The following is an 18,182-nucleotide window of genomic DNA, read 5'->3' on the forward strand; positions in this document are numbered from 1 at the left end:
CAAGGAATGAATTCAACAAGATCTATGACCTTGAGTGTGACACCCTACAAACATATCTAATGTGGCTAATTATTATAAAAACAGCTCTTTGATCAGCACACTGTTACCTACCAGAACAGTGGACAACTAGTTCACATGCTAAATCAGGAACTGGAACAGAACAGTCAGTGTCAAAGGACCATGCCTTCCCCTGGTCCAACCTAGACGTCACTATGATTTTTGTATTTTTGGTTCCACTTTAATCCTTTATATGCAAAAATTTAGTCTCAGAATGATGCAGTGTACAATTTTAGCCCATATCTATCTCAGTTAGGCAGCTACCTCAACTACCTAGAATCCCAGATCAAAAGAGGAAACAAAAATATTTTCAAGAGTAATCAAAGAGACACATGGGAATAAACTTTATAGCGTTTGAAACATGTTTATAAATGTAAATTCCTCAAGTCCTGAGTCAAAACTACTTTTTTTCATTTTAAACATAATTTCAGCCATTTGATATGGTTTTGCAGTCCAAGAGAATTTTAAGAAGTAAAAAACAGTGGTAGCGGCAGACACAAAGATGTGACATCTGAAATTTGCAACAACAAAAAAAGGAAAATTAAAACCATAAAAAGTATAGTAAGGTTTAAAATAGCACATAATAACATAAAGATGTTCATAATGATGACCAAAGTTATCCAAAAAAGGCAAAAATATATTTACATTTTGGAAATACTAGTTTTATAATGGGAATAAATTTATTTAATAAAAAATTCAAAAGGAAAACTAGTAAACACATTATTTATTCAGAAAGCTTTTTGTCATAATTAAAAGAAAACACAACTTTTGGCACTGAAATGAGTTAGCTAGCCTCACTTAGAAAGCTGACTATAGGACAGCCCATTCTCAAAAAATTATAAATAAGCTAGGTACAATATATTTACTCTATCTTTAATTTCATTAATAAAACTAACTAAACAAGTAATTTGGAAAATAAGGTATGAAATTAGACACGGGAAAAAATTATCAGGAAAAGGGATACCAAAACAAAGAGGTGACAACTCTGCTTTTCAGAAAATAAAATGTCATTATAATACAAGTAAAAATGAACCTCAACAAGAATATTTTCAAGAAAAAATATTAGTAAACAATGTAATGAATTATTAAATACGATAGTTCTTTAAAAATTGAATATAAGACCCACAACCCACTTTCCAAGGCAAATAATGGTCAAAAAACAAAATCATCAAGAGTGCCTTGAATACTGTTAGACATAACTGATAATGCAACTTAAGCTCCTCAAGGAAACAAAATATTTACCCATTTCGAGCTGCCAAATGAAGGGGCGTACAGCCTGAAATATCTTGATAGTTAGGATTCGCTCCTTTCTTTAAGAGCAGAACCAAGCATTCCACCGATCCACAACTAAAACAGTATTAAAAACAGTTCAGATACATTCAATGAATAGCCACAGTTGACACAACTTAATTAAAAAACAAAAAGCTCTAGTAAACACATTATTTTTGAGGTCCATTAACTTAAAATTTGATTTAACTTCCGTCACAAATAGTAAATATCCTCTACTTTCAAGATGGTACATTCTACTATGAAAGCTACGAAGATATTCAAATAAATCAAAATAAAGTATTAATACACACAAAAAAACCACATAGTACTTCCAGAAGCCAAATTTATAATGAAAAATTAATTTTAACACATTTACCTAACTCTTGAAAGGAAGTTAGATGTCAACTAATTGAGTGATTGATTACATACTTGAAGACTGTGGATAAAAATCATTCTCACACCTAAGTAAAAAATATAAAGCCAATGGCTCTGTGAGCAGTTTAACATATAAAATTTCATACTGGTAGGATAAGAAAAAGATTACAGTGAATATAACCTTTTTTTTTCCTTTTCAAATTTTTATTTAAATTCTAGTTAACAGTGCAATATGGTTTCAGGAATAGAACTCATTGATTCATCACTTACATATAACACCCAGTGCTCATCATAACAGAAGTGTCCTCCTTAATACCCATCACCCATCTAGCTCTTCTCCCACTGATCTCCATGTCCCACAGTTTGTTCTCCATCATTAAGACTCTTATGATCTGTTTCCCTCTCTCTTTTTTCCCCTTCCATATGTTCATCTGTTTTGTTTCTTAAATTCCACTTATGAGTGAAATCATGTGGTACTTGTCTGTCTCTGACTGACTTATCTGGCTTAGCATAATACACTCTAGCTCCAGCCACGTTGCTGCAAATGGCAAGATTTCGTTATTTTTGATGACTGAGTAATATTCCATTGTATATATATAACACACCTTCTTCATCCATTCAAGAGTCGATGGACATTTGGGCTCTCTTCATAGTTTGGCTATTGTTGATAGTGCTGCTATAAATAAGTGTATGTACCCTCTTAAATACATCCAGGAAAGGCAACCTACTGATCTGATCTAAAACAAGCTAAGACAGTAGATGTGAGACTTGAGTCTGATCTCAAGGTTATCTAGAGAAAGAATACAAACATAGCATACTATGCTCTAAACAGAATAAAGAACCATTCAGCAGTCTATTCTCATCTTTCCCCAAAACTACTGTAGAATAACAATGATCCAAAGCTTACTGATCATTACTCTAGATCAGACTTTAATCCACAATATCTTTTTCTTACTTTGCTGCAATGTGAAGCAAGCTTCTTTTCACACGTCCAAATGCATAATTGACATCAAACCTCGAATTTGATAGTAGCTCAGAAACAGACCTACACCAAAAGAAAATTAGTAAGAGTCAATATGTTAAAAAACGTGCTTTTAAAAACATAGTAACTCAAGTTAATAGCTCTTCAGTTACTCTTAACAATTATCCAAAAAGTTCTGTCCCACAACAACCAAGAAACAAAGCACTATTCTCTAAGCATAGCATGGTAGCCAGCAACATTTCATCCAAAAACCAACTGCACTGACCTATAAACTGGTGTTGAAGGTTTCTTCATCTGCTGATCTATATCATCTGCTCTGAAGAAACCTAAGTTGGCTTCAGTTCTCCCTAGATTCTTAAGAAAGACTCTTGGGCTGGCTAATCCCCTTGCAAAAAGTATGGCTTATCTGTATTAATCATAGCCAAATAAGAAAAATCAGATTAAAATGTTTTAGTTGCATAAGACAGGAAGTTTAAAGCAAAAAAATATTTACATTGTAAACTACTGCAAAATAGTTCCCTTGTCACTTTCTTATTACACCAAACTATCCAATGGCTAACCACAGCAGAAATGTCTGCTACAAGTGTAAACATCTCAACATCTAGTCAGATAACTGTGTCTCATAAATAAAAAGAACATCAAAGTAGAACATTAGGGAAGTAAGTTGCCCATCAGCCCTAACCTTTTGCTATAAAGATCAGTAGTGACTTCTAACTGAACCCATCACAGTGTTTTTCTGTCAGTGACCAACCAAATACCTGACTTAATAGCTGACAATTCATTCAGAAAATCTCTTACCATAGAATTTTACAGGTGATACGGATCTTGGAAAATTTTGGTTTTTATTTCACAGACAGTAAATTATAACAGAGGTTAAACAACATGCCCCAGGACAACATCTATGTCCAAACTGTGTGTGTATGTTTGTGTGTGTGCATGTAAGTGTACACAACATTTAGGTAAATTTATATACTTCCCTTACTCATTTAAACAAAAAGTATACATTTGAAATAGGCATGGAGTGCCTGGGTGGCTCAGTCAGTTGAGCGTCCGACTTCAGCTCAGGTCATGATCTCGTGGTTCTTGAGTTCGAGCCCCACATCAGGCTCTGTGCTGATAGCTCAGAGTCTGGAGCCTGCTTTGGATTCTGTGTCTCCCTCTCTCTCTGCCCCTCCCCTGCTTGTGCTCTCTCTCTCTCTCTCTCTTAAAAATAAATAAATGTTAAAAAAAAAAATTTAAATACGCACTCACCTGTGTTGATCAGCCATAACCATTGGCATTAATGTATAAACAGCAGTTTCATTATCTGAGTAAGAAACAAAAACAAAACAAAAAACAGAATTAATTTATCTATTTTCTTCCAAAGATACTTAAGACTACTTTAAAGTTTTTCTAATTCCATATAAAAAGTAACAAGAGGTGGAAGAAGGTTAAAGATAGTACAGAGGGGTGCCTGGGTGGCTCAGTTGGTTGAAGTTGAGCATCTGACTCCTGGTTTCAGCTCAGGTAGTGATCTCACAGTTCATGAGTTCCAGCCCAGAGGTGGGCTCTGTGCTGACATCACGGAGACTGCCTGGGATTCTCTCTCCCTCTCTCTCTGCTCCTCCCTGGCTCTCTCACTTTCTTTCAAAATAAATAAATAAACTTAAATTTTAAAAAGTGCACAATACCAGAGGTATTGCAAAACTTGCAGCAATGCAGAACTTTTTATCATAATGTTCAGTCCCTTTAAATCATCACCAAAGTGCTTATTAGCTTCTGGATGTGATGGGGAAAATGAGATATATATTAGTTTCTGTAGCTTTACAAAAGAAATTTCTTTTACTTCCAAAGATGTGTTTATCAACTTCATGTTTTATCAAACTTACATGTAGTTTGGGGAAATTTTAAGTATATATGAGCATTATAGATATATATGCTAAAATAATTTTAAAACATTAAATATACATAGTACTTGCTTCTTGCCAACATTAAAACAAAAGAAATTATTTTAGAAGCTTTTATGAAACTATATTTTACGAAATTGAATTTTTTTTATTAAAAAAATTTTTTTTAATGTTTATTTATTTTTGAGACAGAGACAGACCTTGAGCAGGGGAGGGGCAGAGAGAGAGGGAGACACAGAATCTGAAGCAGGCTCCAGGCTCTGAGCTGTCAGCACAGAGCCCAACACGGGGCTCAAACTCACAGACAGTAAGATCATGACCTGAGCCGAAGTCAGACGCCCAACCGACTGAGCCACCCAGACGCCCCTATTTTATGAAATTTAAGTCTTAATTTTCCCTATTACTTTACACTATTCACATTTTCATTTATATCTTGTATAGAGTAAGTTCACAGAAGTGTGATCCAAAAGAAAAGGTTAAATGTCAACAATATCTATGATAGATTATACTTACATAAATTTCAGCTGTGTTTGGATTTATTTTTACGTATCACTAGTGGTCGTTTCTCAGTTCAATGCATTTATGTTTTTTTATGAGTTATTTACAGAGAAGTAACTCTGACAATGACCATTTAGCCCTTAAAACATTAATGCTGATACTAAATTAATGAGTTAAGTTTCAGGAAGAAAAGGGTATTTGCAGAGTATCAAAGTATCTTCCCAAAATATTGACTAATTACAAAGGAAAATAGTAAATTTACAGTGGAGAACCCAGCTGATAATCACCTTGATCAACTGATAAAGGGTAACATCACCAGATAGAACACATATCAATATCATGTAGTATCATGTAGCCTCTGATATATAATCCACGTTTTTTTATAAAAAGCACATCATGAAAAAAAATCAGACAAACCCATATTAAGGGGAATTCCACATAACATCCAAGCAGTCTTCTTAAAAAGTCTCAAGGCCCAGGGTGCCTGGGTGGCTCAGGAAGTTAAACGTCTGATTCTTGATTTTGGCTCAGGTCATGATCTCACAGTTCATGGGATCTAGCCCCTTGTTGGGCTCTGCGCTTACAGCACTGAGCCTTCTTGGGATTCTGTCTCTCCCTCTCTCCCTGTCCCTCCATCACACACATGGATGTGCACGTATGCACGCACTCTGTCTCTCTCTCTCTCCCTCTCTCAAAATAAATAAATAAGCATTAAAAAATGTCTCAAGGCCATTAAATTCAAGAGAAGCTTGAAGAACTATTACAGTTTGGAAAAGCTAAGGAAACATGGACAACTAAATACAATATGGTATCACCAACTGGATGCTAAAATAGAAAAAGGACTGGGGCGCCTGGGTGGCACAGTCGGTTGAGCGTCCGACTTCGGCCAGGTCACAATCTCGCGGTCCGTGAGTTCGAGCCCCACGTCAGGCTCTGGTTCGAGCCCCGCGTCAGGCTCTGGGCTGATGGCTCGGAGCCTGGAGCCTGTTTCCGATTCTGTGTCTCCCTCTCTCTCTGCCCCTCCCCCGTTCATGCTCTGTCTCTCTCTGTCCCAAAAATAAATTAAAAAAAAAAAAAAAAAAAAGTTGAAAAAAAGAAAAAGGACATTGTTGAGAACGTCAAATTCTAATAAAGTCTGTAACATAGTTAACAGCATTACACCAATGTTAATTCCTTAGTTTTGACAACAGTACTATGGCTGTACAAGATATGAACATTATGGGACACTGACTGAAGGGTGCATGGAAATTCTGTACTATTTATGCATTTTTTCTCTAAGTCTAAAATTACTTAGAAATAAGAAGGTGTAAAAAAAAAAGGGGGGGGGACTGTTATCATTAAAAGAGTCTTAAGAGATGATCAGCCAAATGTAATATGTGGGCTTTGGATACTGATCCAAACAAACCAACTATAAGAGAATGTTTCTGAGAGAAGAAAACTCAATATGGACTGGGTATTTGATGATAACAGAAATTGTCAACTGTGTTGGCTCTAACAATAATATTGTGATTATGTTTGAAAAAAGCAGTTTACATATTTAGAAATATATACTGAAGAAATATATAACTGAGAAGGAAAAAAGTTATCACCATTTCTTCCATCTTTGCTCATTATTTCACTATTTGTAAGTATATCCATGAAAAGCAATTTAGTTCTCGTCAGGACTATTCACAAATTCAGCATGCAGATGCAACATTTTCACTACAAAAAAATAATAACAAAAAATCCTAATCGTAACAGCCCACATGTTTTAAACCATAATCTTTTGGGTTTTTAAATTTTTTTTTAATATTTTTTAATTGTTTACTCATTTTTGAGAGAGAGCGAGCGAGCAAGTTGGGGAAGGGCAGAAAGAGAGGGAGACACAGAGTCTGAACCAGGCTCCAGGCTGATCAGCACAGAGCCCAACGCAGAACTCTAAGTCACAGACTGTAAGATCATGCCCTGAGCCAAAGTCAAATAACTGACTAAGCCACCCAGGCACCCCTTAATGTTTATTATTTTTGAGAGAGACAGAGTGCAAGCGGGGGAGGAACAGAGAGGGAGACACAGAATCCAAAGCAGGCTCCAGGATCCCAGCTGTCAGCACAGAGCCCAACACAGGGCTCGACCTCACAAACCCTGAGATCAGGACCTGAGTCAAAGTCGAAACTCAACCAACTGAGCCACCCAGGAGGAGCCCCTAAAACATAATCTTAAAGGCACTGTTCTAAACACTTTATATACATCATCTCTTTTAACCTCACAACCATCTTATGAAGGAAGTTCTATTATTACCCCCATTTTGCAAATGAGAAAACTGAGCACTACATTAAGTAACAAGCTGGGTGATGGTGTCAGTAAGGGGCTCAGTTCAAACTCAAAGCTGGCTGAGTCCACAGCCCTTACAGTAAAAACCTTACAGTGCACCCAGTATACTACATACAGTAAACAAAAGGCCTACATACTTATTCTTTTACGCACAATACACTCTAATTTATTCTCTTCTATTTCAATTTTTTTGTTAATGCTGACTGCAATAAATTATTCTCATTAACTATCAGTGAGTCACCACCTGGAGCTGAAAAACAGGGCACTAAGTCTCCCTTGACATGGCAACATTCTTTCTCTCTCATATGATACACGCCCTAATAAACATCTGAACTTCCAAACCATGACAATTTCATTAAGTCCCTCCATAATAAAGAAAGTCACAAAAAGGAAATACCCTTATTTTGAATTTAAATTTTTAAGTCAAGTTAGTACATAATTTTAAGTGACCATGAATGAGCATCATAAGGTTCACATGGGTTTTATTTAAAGGGTATTTATTTAGGTAAAATTCAGATGTAGATCTTACTTTTTAAGTCACATATAACCTTATAAAAATTCAGTTCACATACACTAAAAGTATGAGGAAATAAATATAACCACAACTATGATGCTAGAAGGAGACTATCCAGGAAATAGTATACTATGAAAGAACAGAACAGGGGCGCCTGGATGGCTCAATCAGTTGAGCATCTGACTCTTGATATGGGCTCAGGTCCTGATGTCAAGGTCATGGGGTTGAGCCTGCTCGGGATTCTCACTCCCTCTCTCTCCACAGCTCACTCACTCTCTCAAAAATAAATAAGTAAACATTACAAAAAAAAAAGGAAAGAACAAAATTTGTTGTCACATGCTTCCTTCTCCACACTCATGAAGACACGTTAAGAATTAGGCATATAAAGTTTTCAGAGTGATAAGAAGAATTTAATCTCAGTTTATCAGATATGGTGACCATTTTGATCAATTGATAAAGCTCCAGAACTCTACAACTAAAAGGAAATCCTTTAAGAACAGGGAGCTCAGGTTCATTATATTATTTACAATTTCTCTATAAAACCATCAAATGGGAGTGATTTTTTAAAAAGTGATAATCACAGGGCGCCTGGGTGGCTCAGTTGGTTAACAGCCAGACTTCAGTGCTCTCTTCAGCAGCACAGATACTAAAAAGAGCCAGACTTCAGCTCAGGTCATGGTCTCATGGTTCGTGGGTTCCAGCCCCATGTCAGGCTCTGTGCTGACAGCTCGGAGCCTGGAGCCTGCTTCAGAGTCTGAGTCTCCCCCTCTCTCTGCCCCTCCCTGCTCACATTCTGTCTCTCTCTCTCTCAAAAATAAACATTAAAAAATATTTTAAAAAATAAAAAATAAAAACTGATAATCACCCTAATCATCATTCAAATATATGCTAATATGGGTTCAAGTTCTATTATTTTACTAAACAAATTCACTGTAAATTCAGTAGTTTAGGACTATTTTTTCCACATAAACAAACAATATAAACCAATTTTTTAACGTCCACTGAGAATCCACATCCCTAAAGTAATTTCTTTCTCTACACTTCCTCTCTCACAAGAATATTCCAATGTTAGCCCTGCCCAGGATGACTGAACAACCTGCACTCCATTACTTAGTGGTATTACTTAGTGGTGATACTCAGGTTTTCATCATCCCAAGGAAACATAAATGTGTTCTACCAGAATCCAGTTTCAGTAAATCAAATATGCAGTTTAATCCTATGCAACAAAGTTAATTTTAGAGTAAAAGGAGATTAAAAACTTTCCAACCTTAATATTGTGTTCCAATTAGACGTTTATTAATCACTGAATTCTAACATGGCAAAATTAGTACAGTATCTGATTATTTTCTAAATTTAGAGAGATCTCAGGACTTAATTCTGCAGCTTTTATTTTTTTATTTTTATTTTTTTTTTCAACGTTTTTTATTTATTTTTGGGACAGAGAGAGACAGAGCATGAACGGGGGAGGGGCAGAGAGAGAGGGAGACACAGAATCGGAAACAGGCTCCAGGCTCCGAGCCATCAGCCCAGAGCCTGACGCGGGGCTCGAACTCACGGACCGCGAGATCGTGACCTAGCTGAAGTCGGACGCTTAACCGACTGCGCCACCCAGGCGCCCCCATTCTGCAGCTTTTAAAATGCAAGCACAACAAGCTGGATTTTTGTAACCAGAATGCAATACATACACGCACACACACACACACACGCGCGCGCGCGTGTGCACACACACATATATTACATACTTGAAAGAGCCAAGCTCAGAAAATTCAAAAAGATACATCAGAACTTAGGGACAAAGACAAACTAAAGGAACAAGATGAACAAATTATTACAATGAAACAGAAACAAATGTAAGCAAGATGCCACTTTTGCCTAGCAACATGAGAGAATGTTTTAGTTTTACTTACTACTCTAGTTTCCAAGGACTCTAGACCATTGGTGAAACTTTCTATGGGAGGGTGATAACTCAGAGCTTTAAAAATGTCGATGTAATTAGGTCTATAATTTTTCTCCCACTTATTAATCCTAAGGAAATATTTAGAGGAAGGCTAAGACTTTAAAACTACAAAGTTGCTCCTCATAAAATCTATTATCAAAACAAAAATGAGAGTCAATATTTGTTACATGTATCCTATGACATGCTGCAAAGTCATTAGGCATATTTAAAGACATAAAAAATGTGATATTTCCTAAAAGCAAAAGACTATATGCAGTAGGTTCTTAATTTGATTTGATAAAGAGAAAAAAACACTAAGAAAAGGAAATAAAATACTAACACTTTATTACTAAATGGTAGAATAACAGATTTTTTAAATTATTCTTCTTGAAATTTTCTACAATGAAAATACATTACTTTTCGGAGCAGGATACATTATCAAAGTCTTCTAAATCATATTTGTGTAAAATATGGTGGAATTTAAACTAAGCAACACAAGTGCCTGGTTAATTCAACTGTACGTGCTGTGTTCTTCATCAGCCTATGCCAATAATTTGTGGAAAATGAGTGAGGACAGCACCTAAGAAATGGACTCAAAGTAGAAGCTGGAAAGAAAACACAGAATGTAGAAGTTCAAGCTAGAAGTCTAGTTACTGACATCATTCATTATTTTCAGCCAACTACTTCATACTAGCAGAATATCAAATAGAAAATCATTTTTCAGAAAGTCACACAAATCATCCCTATTCTTAATCCTAAATAGAGACTAGGGGGGGGGGGGGGGAATTTTTCGTGAAAACTACCCCCAAAGTCTTCAGTCCCACATTTATTTGTTTGATGACTCTCTCCCAAGGTCCCCTTCCATAACCTACAAGTCACCTCTCCGGCAGCAATTCAAAAAAAGTTTTGAAAAATGAAAGATACACTAATACAACCCATTTTAAAAAATTACCAGCCATAACCTCCTAACCCTTCTCTCGCTGGGCATACAGAACCGAAAGCCTATTAGACGCAGCACTGCCATCTCCTGCTGCCACTAAACGGTGGGAATTCATGAGGCTGCAAACAACAGTTTTCTCACCTCCTTTATTGCTAGTGCTTTACCCATTCTGAAACCCTGGCACAACGAACTAAAATCCCGGAACTACAAGGGTCATGCCTTATTCCTCTCTGGGGAAGGTCCTCGACTCACTCTTAAATCTGATGAATAAATGAGGGCAGGCAGGCACGCGTATTTTTCAAGTATACACATATACATACCTGCATACACAAACAGTACTTTAAGAGTACAAGTGTGGTATCTGACACCCTTTTATCTGTTTACCATCAAAATACAACAGTGCTCTACATTTCCGAAAAGAAAAGAAAGGCTACTTAATTCTCGCTCTGCAACTTAAAACAAATAATACTGTTTTGATGCATCTCTCTACCCCCAACTAGCAGCGACTGTAAAATGCCCCACAACTGTAATGTTTTCTGGATCCGGGTCTCCGCCATCCGACTGAAATTTCTGCCCCTTTGCTAAAACCTTAAATCGACAGTCGGGAGAGACTTCGGTCTTGCTTCTTCCAGCACCAGGGCCCCGCCGAGCCCAGACCTCCCGCAAACTCCCATCTGCCAGGGCGGGAGCCGCGGGCGAGGGGCGGCCGCGGGTTCCAGCCTGGCCCCTCCCAGCTAAGGAAAGTAACTGTGGGCGTTTTCTCGGCTTCGGCTCAGTTTCTTCACCCGACCCAGCCGCGCCCCAGCCCCGCCCTCCGCCCCCCTACGGCCGCCCCGACACCGCGAGCCCCCTTGCCCGCTCACCGTCGGGCAGCTCGACGGTGCGCGCGCGGCGCAGCGAACGCGTCAGGCGGTTGAGCTGTTCCATCGCTCTCTCCATCCTCGGCGCGCCCTCCGCGCACACCCCGCCGCGCCGGCGGCCTCCGCGCCCAGCGCCCTACATCCCGCCCCGGCCCGTTCGGCGGGAGGAGCCACCGGCTCGCCCCGGCTGACGCCCGGGCCTGCACGGGCCGCTCGGGGCCGCGTCCCCCGTCCCGGGACCGGAGACTGCCGGACCGACCGCTGACGGGGCAGCCGCGGCCGCCGATCGCGCCCTTCCTGCCACGGCCGCCGCTTCCCTCCCGGATTCGCACGGCCTTCTGGGAACGGTAGTTCCGAGCCGGCCGACCCGCGCGCCTGAGGCGGAGCCACGCTGGGCGCGCCCGTGGCTCTGCGCCGAGGCCACGCCGACGCTGGGTAGAGTGGTGAGTGCGGGAAGCCTGGCCAACCCCGGGCTTACCGCCAAGTTCCTGGAGAGACTTGCTGGGTGGCCCCACGCCCTCTCTTGCCCTCCAGAGTTGTACAGGAGCAGCTTCTTTCAATTCTGTCACTCCCCTATATGGCAGATTGGGGTTCTGCGCAGTTCTTAAATCCTTCCTCGCCTTCATCCAAGTTTGGGTACATTTGTTTTCCAAATACATGAACTGTTGAAATAGTGTATGTTCACATGTCAAATTTAAAGAAGAACGAAGTCAAACAAATGCAAAGCAGGATACACCTTTTCTCTCAACTATTTGTCTCCCCATTGGGACAACTTCGTGAGGGCAAATCACGAACCTATCTTGCATCTTGTACTCCCGTACTTGCCACGGCACCTGACACAACGATGAAACCTTAAGGAAGATACAGATGATGACATCCTGAAAGAAAACTTTGGTTTCTTTAGTACACTGCTGAAGTTGAAGGTGACAATAGATACCAGTGGGGAATCCAGACTTTGACTTTATGGCTTGCAAAAAATTTGACAATACCAACAAAGTGTGGAAGAAATGAATTATGACGAAATCAGTGGGGGAAAAATCATTTTTGTCAGCTCTGCACTGAAGTTGAGCACAAGCCAAGGTAAAAACAGAAATTTGAGCAGCTGAAACATGGAAGAATGCGATCCAGGTAAATCCGAGCCTGGCTAACACCACTGACAATGAAAAAGTTAAGGGAGGAATTTTCTTTTCTCGGACGCTGGAGTAATAAAGAAGCAAAGAGCTTGGACTTTCTCAGTTTCTCCTTCCTCAAGAAGCAAAGCTGTCCCTGCAATGAATGGGCACATAGGTGTTAATGTTACATGTTGGCTGAGCCAGAGAAAGAGTCTCACCTGCCCGTCCAGGATATGCAGGGGCAGATGGTGGCCAGCATGGTGTTCTCTGCCAATGCCCCCCCTAAATTAGTTCTAAACTGCAGCTGTTGGTCACTTTTGCCAGCAGTGCAACAGGCTCAGGGCAGACCTCCTAACTAGCTGGTTCAGATGAGACCTAAACCAGTCTAACAACAAGATTGGGAGGTCAAAGCTTCAAAGGAATACCAAATGCTACAGCCCAGTCTGGTCCATGCCCAACCCTTTGCAATCTGGTTTCCACTGGAAATGCTTCAGCCTTTGTTGGCCTCCCCACTCCATTCAGAAGATGAAGACCACTATTGTACAGAAGCTAACACCTCAGTCCCTGTTACCACCATTACTCCCTAAGCTGTCACTCCCATTTAAATTACTTCCAATGTCCTGTGGGCACCAAGCCCAGAGTCTGGGTACACTGGCAGGAGCCCCCAGTAACCTCCATAGTGGGCATTGCTCCCCATGCTGGTCACTATTCACCACAGGAGCAGAAGATGCTGGAAGAATGCTGCTATAGATTGTCAGATCTAAATTCTGCAACATGAGGCAGTCTCTCAAATAGCTCTGCTCCAAGATGTATGAAACTACAGTACTATGATAGGCTTATCACCTCCTATCCAATACAACTTTCTACAATGATAGAAATGTTCTATAATCTGCACTGTCTAAAATAGTAGTCACTGACCAAGTGGAGGTACTGAGTGCATGAAATGTGGCTAGTACAAGTGAATTTTAAATATGTATTTAAATGTAACTAATTAAAGGGGTGCCTGGGTGACTCAGTTAAGTGTCAGACTTAGGCTCAGGTCATGATTTCACAGTTGGTGGGTTCTGGCTGGCATCAGGCTTTGTGCTGACAGGTCAGAACCTGGAGCCTGCTTCAGATTCTGTGTCTCCCTCTGCCTCTGCCCCTCCCGTGCTTGTGCTCTCTCTCTCTCAAAAATAAATGAAACATTTTAAAAACACACACACACAAGGGGCGCCTGGGTGGCTCAGTCTGTTAAGGGTCTGACCTCGGCTCAGGTCATGATCTCGAGGTCCCTGAGTTTGAGCCCCGCGTCGGGCTCTGTGCTGACAGCTCAGAGCCTGGAACCTGCTTTGGATTCTGTGTGTGTGTGTGTCTCTCTCTCTGCCCCTCCCCTGCTCATGCTCTGTCTCTCTCCCTCTCAAAAATGAACATTAAAAAAAATTTTTTTTAAACACACAATACATATAATTAATTAAATTAATAGTTTAATTAAATTAATAGTTTCTATTAAATAGCCATATATGCCTAGTGGCTACAATGTTGAACAGGGCAGTTTATCACACCAAGGATAACAAAAAACACCAAATAGTTTTCATAGGTTATTAGCTAAAAAACTGAGGATGTTCTCACTTGTCCTGTGGAAGTCAACACCAAGAATCTCAAATGGAAAAACTTAAAAGGTCATTTTGTATCAGAAGTTCCGTTATTAAAGAATAGAGGTTTTTACTTATAAGAATCCAGATTTTTCTGTGGCCCATTTTAACATTTGGAAGAAGAAAACAATCAATTTGACAAAAAGCAGGAAGAGAACAGGGGAGGAAAAAGCAAAGAATAAAGAACAGTCACTGTAAAAACAAAACACAAAAATCAGATCCACGGCCACAGTCACAGAAAATATAAACAGACAAAACCTAATGGTTAAAAAACAGAAGTCTTGATTGTATGAAAAGGTAAAACAGCTATTTGCTATTTCTAAAAGGCCACCATTTGCAGGAGACCGCCATTTCTAGGAGGAAATGGGAAAAAAGATACCTAATAAATTTTTAAAAGCTGTTGTTATGTTTTAGTCCAGGTTATCCAGAGACACAGGACCAATAGGATATGTGTACATATGTAGAAGGAGATCTACTATAAAGTGTTGGCACATGTGATTATGGAGCCTGTCCAGCTCAAAATCTCAGTGTGGGCAGGGAGGCTGGACACTCAGGAGAGAGGATGGTGCAAATCAAGTGTGAAGGCAGTCTGCCAAAGAATTCTCTCTTGCCAGTCCTTTCCTTCTATTCAGACCTACAAGAGATTGGATGAAGTCCACTCACGTTATAAAGGACAATCTGCTTTAGTCAGAGTTCACTGATTTAAATTTTAACTCATCCAAAAAGATCTTCCAAATGGACACATAAAATTAACTGTCACAAACACTATTTACATTAGCAAAATAACCTTTAGAGCAAAAAACATTATTAGAGTCAAAGAGACTACCAAGAAGTTTATAATAGTCCTGAATCTACACCTGACAACAGAGACTAAAAATAAATCTACACTTGACAGAATAACAAAAATAAGTTCCACCACCAACGGTAGATTTTCAATACCCTTTTCTCTGAAACTGATAGAGCTAGAAGAAAAAGATGGGTAAGGAGATACAAGATTCAGAAAATTGAAACACAATCCTTATCAAGGACATGTGTGAAACATTCACTCTCCTAACATAGAGGGGATACACATTCGTTTAAAGTACATGAGTTACAGGGCGCCTGGGTGGCTCGGTTAAGCCTCCAACCCTTGGTTTCATCTGAGTTCATGATCTCATGGGTTTGTGAGTTTGAGCCCTGCGGGGGCGCTGCGCTGACATGTTATATTTACAAAAACACAAAGAGCACTAGTGCTTGTCTTCAAAACAGCCTCAATCAGGAGGCAACTAAGGAGACCATGAGAGAAGCCAGGCTAGGGTAGTGTGCAAACTGCAAGGAATGAAGTGTACAGAGGCAGCTATCAAAGGAAAACAAAGCAGGCTGCAAGTCAAGGAAGGCAAGGGACAGAGGAGCCAGAAAAAGGAACTCCGGAGACCCTGGAGCCACAAGAAACAGCCACGGGTCTCATTAAGCCACACTCTCTCATTCAGTATACAATCAACAGAATTTTTAAATTAAAGTTCAGGATCCTATACTTGCCCTGTTGAATTTCAGCTTTGAATACTGAGGCCCGTACTGTATCTGCAAAGATCTTTTTGGATCCTGCATCTACTAATCAGGTGTTTAGTATCCTTCTGTGATGTATATCATGTATAATGTTGACAAACATCTCTCTATAGAGATTTAAGTCAGGTAACAGTGCTGAAACAAGAGGGGGCCAAAGGAAAAAAAAAAAAATTACAATTGCCACTTAAAACTTTTCCTACATTATCTTTAATTCATTAATGGGCTTTTTTGGAGAGAATGTTTCATACTCATTTATGAGTATATCTAATTATCCATCTATTGAAAGCCATGTAAAATGGTTGTGCACCTTTTAGCCCGATGCAGAGGCCCGTGTGGTAAGGAACTGAGGCCAGCCTCTGACCACTGGGGAATTGAATCCTGCCGATAACCACATGAGTGAGCTCAGAAGCAGAAGCTTCTCTGGTCGAGCTTTCAGATGACCCCAGCCCTGGCTGACATTTTGAAACTTTGTGAGAGACTGAAGCAGAGGACTCATCTAAGCTGTACCCTGACTCCTGACCTACAGATATCAAGATAAGAAATGTTGTTTTAAGCCATTTTAAAAAAAAAAAAAGTTATTTTAATCCATTCATTTCACCTCTGGGAATGTAGCCCAAAGAAATAATCTGAAATAAAGACAAAGATTAATAGGTAAATATACTCATTTATTTATTCAAAAGTATGTGTTGAGTGCATTCCATGATCTAAGCACTATGCCATATATCTTAAATAATATTTTTCAAATAATTACACTCATGGATATATAAGTACAAATAGAGATAGATGCTCTGAAAGAAAGGAAAACCATTCTGTGGTAGACTGAGGACATCTAGAAAGGATTTCCCAAGAAACAGACTTTTAAGCTAAGAATCAAAAGATGGATAAGAGAGGGGCGCCTCGGTGGCTTAGTAGGTTGAGCATCCAACTCTTGATTTTTGGCTCGGGTCATGATCTCACAGTTTGTGGGATCAAGCCCAGAATCAGAGCCTGCTTGGGGTTTTCTCTGTCTCTCTCTTTGCCCCTCCCTTGTTCATGCACACGTGCCCTCGCTCTCTCTCTCTCAAGATAAAATAAACTTTTTTAAAAAGAGCACAATTTAAAAAAAAAAAGACGAATATGAGGTATCTATGCATAGGAGAAAGGCTGGTGAGGAACATTCTGGATGGAGAGAAAGGTATTTGCAAAGATCCTCTGATGCATGAAATGTTTAAGAAACCTAAAGAAAGTTATCTTTCAGTTATGTCGCTAAAAGCTATGTAATAAAAGGGAGTACACTGAGATGAAACAAGAGAGGAAGAAGTTCACACAGGGCTTTGAAAGCCATGGTAGGGCCTTAACTGTAATGGCAGTGGAAAGGCATTAGAGAATTTTAAGCTGGTAGGAGTAATGTGATCAGATTGGTCTTCAGAAGGAAAAGTCTCTCCACCTAAACTATGAAGAATGGATTAGACTCATGGTAGAGGAGATAAGAAGAGCTAGTTAGGAGTACTAGTTAGTTTAAGTGAGAGGTAATTGTCTTTTGGGCTAGCATGATGAGTCTGTAAGTAGAGAGTACAGGATGGATTGAGAAATATTTTGCTGATAAAATCAATAAGAACTGACGATCAATCAAGATGGGAAATAAGAAAGAGAAAAGTGGCTCATGCAATTGCATGTATGATAGTACCCTTCCCTGGAACAGAATAAATACACTGGAATAGAACCAAGTTTAGAGGAGGAGATCATGTCGTGAAGAGTTTGAAATGTCTTTGAGGTAGTCCAATGGGGATATCAGGTACATATAGAGCTATTCTGGGGTAGATAAATATTTGGAGATATCACTGTACAGATGGTGTTTGAAAACTAAGTTAAGAGCATAAAGTAGAAAAGTAGACTTAACTTTTCTGAGATTGATCCCTGCAGGTTGACTTCCTGGAGGGGAAGCTGTCTTCCTGAAAGCTCAGTGGAAAGTGGGTAGATAAATCTGAGTGGTAAAGGTAGTCTATTCCAATAGAATATTGAGGTGTTGGATAAGGGTGTGGAAGGAGCAAAGGGTAATACAGAGGTAGGTGAAGTGGGATGGGGGGTTGAGAGAAAGTTTTCTGTTTCCAAGTAATCAGATGATTGAGGATGTTTTAAATGCTCTGGTTGAAATTAATTGAATATTCCAGAGAAAAAGGAAAGTGTTAGTGCATTCAGGCTGCTATAACAAAATCCCAGAGAGTGGGTTATTTAAACAACAGACATTTATTTCTCACAGTTCTGGAGATAGGATAATCAATATC

General features: G+C 39.5%; 1 protein-coding gene across 10 annotated transcripts in view; it reads right to left on the reverse strand.

Annotated features, from left to right (window-relative positions):
- HACE1 (HECT domain and ankyrin repeat containing E3 ubiquitin protein ligase 1) overlaps positions 1 to 11,937 on the reverse strand; it is a 121,054-nt gene extending 109,117 nt beyond the window's left edge. For 5 of the 10 annotated variants that reach the window (XM_042986891.1, XM_042986890.1, XM_042986885.1 and 2 more), the window contains exons 1-4: positions 11,631 to 11,937; positions 3,935 to 3,989; positions 2,657 to 2,746; positions 1,300 to 1,404 (exon numbers count right to left, since the gene is read on the reverse strand). In XM_042986891.1, the coding sequence (XP_042842825.1) occupies positions 1,300 to 1,404; positions 2,657 to 2,746; positions 3,935 to 3,989; positions 11,631 to 11,706 (326 nt within the window). In that variant the 5' untranslated portion in view covers positions 11,707 to 11,937. Of the gene's footprint in view, positions 1 to 1,299; positions 1,405 to 2,656; positions 2,747 to 2,948; positions 3,086 to 3,934; positions 3,990 to 4,126; positions 4,142 to 6,656; positions 6,681 to 10,908; positions 10,919 to 11,087; positions 11,515 to 11,630 lie in introns of those variants that run through there. The other 5 variants (XM_042986886.1, XM_042986888.1, XM_042986884.1 and 2 more) reach the window with 5 other exon arrangements.
- Positions 11,938 to 18,182: the final 6,245 nt, after the last annotated feature.

The sequence above is a fragment of the Panthera tigris genome, chromosome B2 (genome assembly GCF_018350195.1).
Source record: "Panthera tigris isolate Pti1 chromosome B2, P.tigris_Pti1_mat1.1, whole genome shotgun sequence".
Taxonomy (NCBI): domain Eukaryota; kingdom Metazoa; phylum Chordata; class Mammalia; order Carnivora; family Felidae; genus Panthera; species Panthera tigris.